At 50.2% G+C, this 9,846-nt stretch overlaps 1 protein-coding gene across 3 annotated transcripts in view; it reads right to left on the bottom strand.

Moving 5' to 3' along the window:
- The window catches only part of LOC119963475 (SWI/SNF-related matrix-associated actin-dependent regulator of chromatin subfamily A member 5), a 43,473-nt gene extending 34,254 nt beyond the window's left edge, over positions 1 to 9,219 (bottom strand). The window contains exons 1-2 of one of the 3 annotated variants that reach the window (XM_038792645.1): positions 8,952 to 9,219; positions 5,733 to 5,816 (exon numbers count right to left, since the gene is read on the bottom strand). In XM_038792645.1, the coding sequence (XP_038648573.1) occupies positions 5,733 to 5,816; positions 8,952 to 9,095 (228 nt within the window). In that variant the 5' untranslated portion in view covers positions 9,096 to 9,219. Of the gene's footprint in view, positions 1 to 5,732; positions 5,817 to 8,951 lie in introns of those variants that run through there. The other 2 variants (XM_038792646.1, XM_038792647.1) reach the window with 2 other exon arrangements.
- Between the last annotated feature and the right edge of the window lie 627 nt (positions 9,220 to 9,846).

Below are 9,846 nucleotides of genomic sequence, written 5' to 3' on the forward strand. Positions count from 1 at the left end.
CCACGGTGGAGAGAAAAGTATCTCATGCTGATGCTATTTGTGCAGACACTCGCCCTCGACTCCTTATATAATAGCTTTACCCTGTCCACAAATCTTGGTCCAATCCCAAACCACTCCAGGACTACCATCAAGTTACCCTATTCTAACCGGTCAAACTCCTTCTTGGCGCCCATTGCCACAGCCCCCTGTTTCCTTCCTCTCCGCCAGTGCCATGACCACGTTCAATACCCTTCTAACGTTTGAAAAGAGCTGCCTCCCTCTCATGAACCCAGTCTGATCTTCACCGATCACCTTTGGGAGGCACTCCTCCAGCCTACCTGCCAGTACCTTCGCCAATACTTTTGCATTCACGTTTAAAAGTGATATGGGCCTATATGACCCACACTCCGTCAGATCCTTTTCTTTTTTAAGCAACAGGGAAATCGATGCCTGCCCCAAAGTTTGTGGTAACACTTCCTCAAATATCCCCACCATCAGGGGTGCCAGCTTATCCTTGAATTTTTTAATAATATTCCACCAGAAACCTATCTGGCCCTGCCACCTTCCCAGACTGCATCCTCCCAATTGCATCTTTATCTCCTGCTCCACTATCGCTCCTGATCCCCTCCCCTAACCTTGGGCACTCCAGCCCACCTAGAAATTCGTGCACCTCACGGTCTCCCCCAGGCTCTGACCTGTACAATCTCTCAAGTATTCCTCAAAGACTTTGTTGATCAGATCTGGAGCCACCACCGACTTCACTGTCCTGTTCCTCAGATTTGTTTTTTTAATGAGAGGTAAGCACATGTTTTTGGAAAACAGCCTTTGGCTAATAAGTTTATATGCATTCACCTGGTGCTATTTTGTAAATTGGGCAACCTTCTAACATTTGGATGAGGGGAGTGGGGAAAGAGGAATTAAAGCAACCCTTTCTGCTGTGGTGCAATTAAATCATTCCCACTGTAATCAAGATTTCACTTAGTGATGGAAAATTCAAAAATGCTCTTCAAACACAAGCTATATTTCGTGAGACAAAAATATATAACTTTTATTTATTTTTTATTTTAAAAAGGTGACATCAAGCAGACATAATTTAAAAATTGTCCATTGTGCTTTAGTGAATACAATTTACCAATGCTACAATACTTTAAATTCAACATACCGGATAATACACAAACTCAATTTATATAGTACTATACAAGTCAGCCTTAAATTTTGCAACGTTCATGTTTAACTCCTTATAAAAGTGTTTAAAGCACAGGTTAGTGGAATGTTTTGCAAAAATGGAGGAGCTTGGTGGCTAATATCTTACGGTAAGAGCAGCCACTTAGCTTCCACACTGTCTCTAAATCGGCTTTGTTAATAAAATCTCTTCAATACCATTTCCAATGGTTTGATGCTAAAATGGTTCCACTTGCTCAGAGGATCTTGCTACATCAAAGCAAGAGTGTCCAAGGTTCTGTGTGGCTTGAAAGTCTAAACAAGTGCAATTTTGTGTGATTAAAAATAAACGTTTGTGACTTGTTTCTTCCATGAACCACTAGGGAATATTTATACAGTTTATATTTATACAGTTAGTTAATGTAAAAAGACAATTGCTGGTTTGAAAAGGCCACAACTCAACTTATTTCCCCCACAAAAGGGAGGGTCATGGGATGTGGGCTTCGTTGGCTAGGCCAAGATCTATTGTCCATCTCTACTGTCCTCAAAGTGATAGAACATAGAACATAGAACAGTACAGCACAGAACAGGCCCTTCGGCCCTCGATGTTGTGCCGAACAATGATCACCCCACTTAAACCCACGTAACCCGTATACCCGTAACCCAACAATCCCCCCATTAACGTTACACTACGGGCAATTTAGCATGGCCAATCCACCTAACCCGCACATCTTTGGACTGTGGGAGGAAACCGGAGCACCCGGGGGAAACCCACGCGCACACGGGGAGGACGTGCAGACTCCACACAGACAGTGACCCAGCCGGGAATCGAACCTGGGACCCTGGAGCTGTGAAGCATTGATGCTAACCACCATGCTACCGTGAGGCCCCAGTATGGTGTACTTATACTGACAATGCTGTTAGGGAGAAATTTCCAGGACTCTGACCCCCGCAATCGTGATACAGGTCAGGATGCCGTTTGAGTTGGATAGAAACTTTTAGTTTACATTCCCAAGGATCTTGTTTCTGCTGGTTGTGGACTTTCAAACACGGGCACAATCTCAGGATCAGAGGCCGATCATTTAGGACTGAGATGAGGGGAAATTACTTCAAATGTTGTGAATCTTTGGAATACTCTGCTTTGGTGTACTCCTTTTCCTATTTCTTGTGTAGTGTACATCTGCTGTCCTTGTTCTAGGTGGTAGAGGTTGTGGGTTTGGAAGGCACTGTAAAAGGAACCGTGGCAAGATACTGCAGTGCATCTTGTCTATGGTTCACTTTGCTGCCACTGCATTAGTGTTGAATGAAGTGACGATCAAGCGGCTGCTTTGTCTTGGACAGTGCTGAGCTTCTTGAATGTTGTTCAGACTGCACTCATCTAGGCAAGTGAAGGATATTCAATCACACCCCTGACTTGTGCCTTGTAGATATTGGATAGGCTTTGGAGATTTAAGTAGTGGGTCATTCGCCATAGAATTCCCAGCCTCTGACCTGATCTTGTAGCCTCAGTAATTACATGCTCAGTTTATGGTCAATGGTATCTGTCTAGAATGTTTTAAAAATAAATTTGGAGTACCAAATTAATTTTTTCCAATTTTAAGGGCAATTTAGCGTGGCCAATCCACCTAACCGGCACAATTTTGGGTTGTGGGGGTGAAACCCACACAGACACGGGGAGAATGTGCTAACTCCACACGGACAGCGACCCAGGGCCGGGATTCGAATCCGGGTCCTAAGCGCTGTAGTACCAGTGCCAACCACTGTGCCACGTGCCGCCCAACTGCTCAGAATGTTGATGGGAGGGACCTGTTTGTGGAGGGGAGGTTCGCGAGCTTGGGGGAGTTAGAGGGGAAATTTGGGCTCCCCCCGGGGAACATGTTTTGATACATGCAGGTAAGGGCGTTTGCCAGGCGGCAGATGGAGGGGTTCCCCTTGTTGCCCCCACGTGGGGTACGGGACAGGGTGCTCTCGGGGGTGTGGGTTGGAGGAGGGAGGATTTCGGACATATACCGGGTAATGCAGGAGGTAGACGAGGCCTCGGTGGAGGAACTGAAGGGTAAATGGGAAGAGGAGCTGGGTGAGGAGATTGAGGAGGGGACGTGGGCGGATGCCCTGGAGAGAGTGAATTCCTCCTCTTCCTGTGCGAGGCTTAGCCTCATACAGTTCAAGGTGCTGCATAGGGCCCACATGACTGGGTCAAGGATGAGTAGGTTTTTCGGGGGCGAGAGCAGGTGTGCTAGGTGCTCGGGGAGCCCAGCGAACCACGCCCATATGTTTTGGGCGTGCCCAGCGTTGGGAGAGTTTTGGAAGGGGGTAGCAAGGACGGTGTCGAGGGTGGTGGGATCCAGGGTCGAGCCAGGCTGGGGACTCGCAATTTTTGGGGTGGCAGTGGAGCCGGGAGTGCAGGAGGAAAAACTGGGTACATGGGTCTGTGGGATGTGGCGGGTGCTATTTCTTTCCCTTTTGTTGTTTGGGTGCTCTTTTGTTTTTTTTCTTTTTCCTTTTGTTTGAAGTTGCTCTTGAAGTTGGGGGGGGGGGGGGGGGGGGGGGTATTGTTCTTGGGGTGTTACCGCGGTTGTTTGTTAATAAAGTTAAGATGTTTATATTTTGTAAAAATTTCAATAAAAATTACTTTTTAAAAAAGAATGTTGATGGGAGATTCAGCAATGGTACTTATTTGGGTGCAATCGGAAAACTGTTAAATGCTTGCTTGCTGGAGGTGTGATTGCCTGGAAATTGTGGGGTACAAATGTGACTTGCCACTTGTCAGCCCAAGCCTGAATATTGTCCAGGTCTTGCTGCGTGCAAGAACAGACTGCTTCAATGTTGAAGGAGGTGCAAACTGTACTACATAATGCTATCAGCTGTGAACATCCCCACCTTCCCCTCCAGCAGCTCCGGCATTTCCAATACCCCAAAGATCACCACCATTGGGTCCGGCCTGACCTCCAAAATTTTAGATAACGTCCCAAACACCGTTTCCCAGCAACTCTCCAGCTTCTCACAACCCCAGAACAAGTGCATACTTCTCGTCATATGTACCTTGTGCACCACCTTGAACTGAATCAAGCTCATCTTCACACAGAAGGTTGGATTCACCCTATGCATTGCCTCACAGCATAATCCCCAGACTGTTCCCTCCCCCAACTCCACCCCCCATTTATTCCCAATCTTCATCACTTGCACATCCCACTGCTCCCCCAACCACCCATATATATTCCCAATCCTACCCTCTATGGACTCATCTGGAAGCAGCAGTTGTTCCAATAGGGTGTACCCCAGCAACCTGGGTGACATCGTCACCTCCTTTCAAGCAAAGTCCCTCGTATCAGGGTCCTCTTTACCCTCGACACCATCCCCACCCATATAAACTCCAAAATCACTGTCTCCAATCAGGCCTTCAGGGGAAAAATTGGGAGGGACCGAACAGGAACCTTGGCATCACATTCATTTTTACAACCTGCACCCTCCCTGCCAGTGTCAGGTGTAATGTATCCCATCTCTCAAAATCCCCCCTAATTTCATCCATCAACACTGTCAAATTCCACCTGTGCATCATAGTCCATTCCCTCGTCACCTGAATCCCGAGTACCTAAACCTATCGCTCGTAACCTTAAATGGCAACATCCCCACATTTGCCTCTTGCCCCGCCGCATTCACCAGAAACACCTAGCTCTTCCCAACATTTAACTTGTACCTGGAGAAGGCCCCGATCCATTGCAATATTTCCATGATCCTACCCATATTCCCCAGGGGATCCAATCCAACACAAACAACAGCAGGTCGTCCGCTGTACAAAGACACCCGTTGCTCCTTGCTCCCCCTCACAATCGCCTGCCATTTCACAGATCCCTAAAGACCATTGCCAAGAGCTCAGTTGCCAGCGCGAACAACAATGGCACCAGCGAACACCCCGTCTCGTTCCCCTATGCAGACCAAAATTCCGCAAACTCATCCCATTTGTGCATACACTTGCCACAGGGCTACATACAACAGACGCAGCCACGCCATAAATTTCGGGCCAAACCAAAACCTACCCAAGGTCTCAAATAAATACATCCACTCCACCGGATCAAAAGCCATCTCTGCATCCAATGACCTCCGGCACCCACCCCACCGACGGGAGTCATAACCACATTCAGCAGCCTCCTGATGTTACTCGTGTTGTAAGACTGATGTTACTAATGAGAGGCTGAAATTGCAAATACCAGCTCTCTAAAGTTGGACTAACCTCCCTGAGAAGTCAGAATATTGAAATTATTTCTGAAATAAGGAAATTCAGGCTAAATGTATTGTAAGCCATCACTGATGGATTAAGGTTAAATTGGCTCCTGCTCCAAAAATTGAAATTTTAAAAAGAAAAAAGTTACTACAGCAGCATCGTAGCGCAGACCTGTACTTTGTTTGGGTGGTGACAGTGGGACTTTCAGGTACACAGCTTGTACCCGAAGTTGTGAAAATTAAAGATAACTTGATAAATTCTAATTTGGTACTTACTTGATCCAAATTAAGGTGAACATAAAGCATGAACGAATTGCAATACTATGCACAAATGAAAGTGATTTAAACAAATATTTCTGTTATTGTTTTACCATTTTTTCTTCATAGGCAGGATCCTCCTCTTTAACCTCTGGTTTAGGCATTTTGAATATAAAAGCTGCATCACCACTGTCCATCTATGGGAGAAAATATTGCATTAAAATTCAATACATTTACAAGAAACTTGCAAACTGGAGAATTATAAAATCCAAATACAGCATTATTATAAATATTACCCTTCATATTACAGTTATAGGATGGACTTCCAAACAGAACAACAATACATGTTTTAGACAGGGCCAATGCTATTTGGTACTGAGGGATGTCCTCACTCTCTTTAAAATGGGCAAAGTAGATTGCAGGTTTGCACAAGAAAATGTGTGAAGCACTTTCGGTGACGGGGATGTGCTGAGCGGATGCACAAAAGGTGGCTCTCCTCCTGGAAATTTGAATTTAGGCACTTTAAACCCAAAATAGCCCACTAAAACAGGAGAAAAACCCCTTAACCCGAGGACAAGAAATGCCAAGCAGCAGCAGCTCCGGGTTCCAGAAAGTCGCAATAGGCAGCAAAGGTCTCAAGAGAGAGAAATGGGACAGAGAGGATAGAGCTTCTATGCAGATGCCCTGCACCTCTACATCTCGAACCCCCTCCCAGGACAGCATGGAAGGGATCATGAATCTCCTAAAGGAGTTTGGAGCCTTCTCGGGCTACAAACTCAACCTGAGCAAGAGTGAAATCTTCCCGGTGAACCCGCAAGGGAGGGAGACTACCATTCAAACAATGGATGGAGAGTTCCTGCATAGAGACATCCTATCAAGCCATAGTCACAACTGCACTCTCAAGCCCTCTGACCAAATATTCAAGAACAAAGAATAAAGAAAGTACAGCACAGGAACAAGCCCTTCAGCCCTCCAAGCCTGCCCGTCTAAATTAAAATCTTCTACACTTCCGGGGTCCGTATCCTTCTATTCCCATCCTATTCACGTATTTGTCAAGAAGCTCAGCGATGGTAGCCACACTCCGAACGTGGTATCAGATGACACAACACTTCGACCTATCCAAAATGTTCACTATGGCCCCCATCTGTAACAACCACAGGTTCACGCCTGCAACAGTGCACACCACCTTCAAAACGTGGAGACAGGACGAGGGGACACTTGACGGTTAGTGACATGTGCATAGACAACAGAATAGCGACCCAGGAGGAACTCACAAAGGTTCCAACTACAAAAGGAAATAAAATGAGACATATAGATCAAAAACTTCCTCCGTAGGGAAACAACAATGTACCTTCAGATACCAGGACATTTGCTAGTTGAGGAACTGTATCATTAAGCCAATTTTGGATCGAATGTACCAAGTTAACCTGGATTCTGTGTCTTATTACCTTCGTAACCAGTCTCTTATTATTCTATTCCATCACCAGGGTAAGTCACAGAGGTTTGGGCTGCAGAGAATTTGGCCAATGACCGCGAAACAATTCACCTTTCACACCGCTGGCCAGCACGGAGATGGAGGGGTGAATTTGCAATGAGACTGCAAATTAAATTAGCCCAGCGGAACAAGTTAGATCAAACTCCAAAAGGGAATAAGTAGAGGGGAAAGGAGCCGGAGCAGGTTAGGGAAGTGTTCTTAGAGGGGACGTTTGCTGGACTGGATGAGCTGCGGGGAGTGATTTGAGTTACCAAGGAGAACTGAGTTTAGGTACAGGCAGATGTGGGGCTTGGCGCGAAAGGAGTTGCGGACAGCGACCGGGGGTATACATTATTGGAGCAACTGCTGCCCCACGGTTTGGAGGGGGACAGGACTGGGGACATATACAGGTGATTGGGAGAGCAGAGCATGGCACTGTTGGTAACAATAAAGCGCAAATGGGAGGAGTTGGGGAGGGAGCTAGAATGGGGACTCCAGTCTGCGGCGATGCAGCGAGTGAACTCAATTTCCTCCTGTGCACAAATGAGCTTGATCCATGTCAAAATCGTACACAGGGTACACATGACTTGGGAGAGGATGAGTGGGTTCTTCCAAGGGGTAACAGATGGGTGTGAAAAGTGCAGGCAGGGGCCATTGAATCGTGCTCACATGTTTTGGGGCTGCGAGAAGTTGGAGAGATTTTGGGAGGCGGTTGCTTGGGACATTATCTAGGATAGTCGGGGCTGAGGTGAAGCGGGACCCGATGGTGGCAATCTTGAAGGTCCAAGGAGCTGGGGCTGCTGGAGGGCAAAGGAGGCTGATCGTGGCATTTTCCTCTGATTGCCCGGCAAAAAAATATTTTGAATTGGAAGCAGATACGTCACAGGTGTGGAGGCTTGACTGGGGGCTTGTACGACTACCTCCTGCTGTTCACTCTAAGTGGGTCAGAAGAGGGATTCAAAGTGCAGTGTAGGCCATTCATGACTTAATTTGAGGAACTGTTTGACTGGGGGGGGGGGGGGGTAATTAAATGAAAATAAATTGTACAAACTGTTAATTGCATCTTGTTGTTTTTGCTGATATGGTGTATGTTTGGAACAAAATATCTTAAAAACAAAAACGCCAAATAGGAATATGTGAATCAGAGACACTCCTACAAAGACACCAACTCAGCCATGCTGGATCACTGATGATTGACAAGTAATCGTACCCGGAATAAACTGCTTAGAAACTGTTACATCTCCCAAACTTACTCTCAGCAAAAGGTCGTGGAACTGAAAGGCTGGACTATGATGGTCTCGGGTCAGATGTTGCCTGGCGTGGGCTGAGAGAGTGGGACGAAGTGGCTATGACATGGAGAGTAATTGAGGCGAAGTTGTCTTTGGGGTATGGGCGGGGGGAAGAGAAGATGGATTGGAAGAGGGAGAGAGGCAAAGGAAGTGGGTGGGGATTGAGAGATGAAGCATGGGGGCAGGAGGAGCAGCCTGTATGTAAGCAGCCGCGCTGTGGATCCTCTGCCATTATCCTCAAAGTCTGAAGAGACAAAGAGGGGCGACGGAGCCGTACTGAGCATGCGCCGGTGCCGTCAGCGCGCGAGCGTTTGAAAGGGGGAGGCGGGGGCGGTACCGCATCTCCCGGTACCGGGGACACAATGCGATCCCGGGCCGGTACCGTATCTTCCTGTACCGGGGACACAATGCGATCCCGGGCAGGTACCGTATCTCCCGGTACCGGGGACACAATGCGATCCCGGGACGGTACCGCGCGGCCGAACTAACGGCTCCTTTCCCCAAGCCGACACGAGGCTGACAACCGATCGCCCGCCGCCGGGGCAGCTTCGGAGCCGTCGTTAACTCACCTGTCTCGGGCCCGGAGCCTGCATCGGGGTTTCCGCTGCCGGCGCCGCCTCCACCACCAGCGGCGGCGGCTTGGAAGCGACCTCCGGCCCCTCGGCCGCGTTCATATTCGTGTCGGCGCTCGGCCTCTCCTCCGCTTCCGACATCCTGCCCCACGCGGATCGGGTTAATTCACAAGACGCCTGCCGCCCAGGGCCCGATCTCCCGCCGGCTCCCCTCAGCCGGCTCCCAGCTTCCGCTCAACCGCCCTCCCGCCGCCTGGCCACCCGCCGCTCTCGCGAGACTGCCGCGAGCACACGCCCCGCCCCTCCCTGCCGCGAGCACACGCCCCGCCCCTCCCTGCCGCGAGCACACGCCCCTCCCTGCCGCGAGCACACGCCCCGCCCCCGCCCTGCCGCGAGCACACGCCCCGCCCCCGCCCTGCCGCGAGCACACGCCCCGCCCCCACCCTGCCGCGAGCACACGCCCCGCCCCCGCCCTGCCGCGAGCATACGCCCCGCCCCCGCCCTGCCGCGAGCACACGCCCCGCCCCCGCACTGCCGCCAGCACAGACACCGCTGCCGCCAGCAGACCCAGGCCCCCGCCCTGCCGCTAGCACAGACCCCGCCCCCCGTCAGCACAGACCCCGCCCTGCCGCCAGTACAGACCCCGCCCCCGGCCCCACCCTGCCGCCAGCACAGACCCCGCCCCCGCCCTGCCGACAGCACGACCCCGCCCCCGGCCTGCCGCCAGCACAGACCCCGGCCCCGGCCTGCCGCCAGCACAGACCCAGGCCCCGCCCTGCCGCCAGCACAGACCCCGCCCCCCGTCCTGCCGCCAGCACAGACCCCGCCCCCGCCCTGCCGCCAGCGCAGACCCCGCCCCCGGCGCCGCCCTGCCGCCAGCCCGGACCCCGCC

This window comes from Scyliorhinus canicula, chromosome 3 (assembly GCF_902713615.1).
Source record: "Scyliorhinus canicula chromosome 3, sScyCan1.1, whole genome shotgun sequence".
NCBI lineage: Eukaryota > Metazoa > Chordata > Chondrichthyes > Carcharhiniformes > Scyliorhinidae > Scyliorhinus > Scyliorhinus canicula.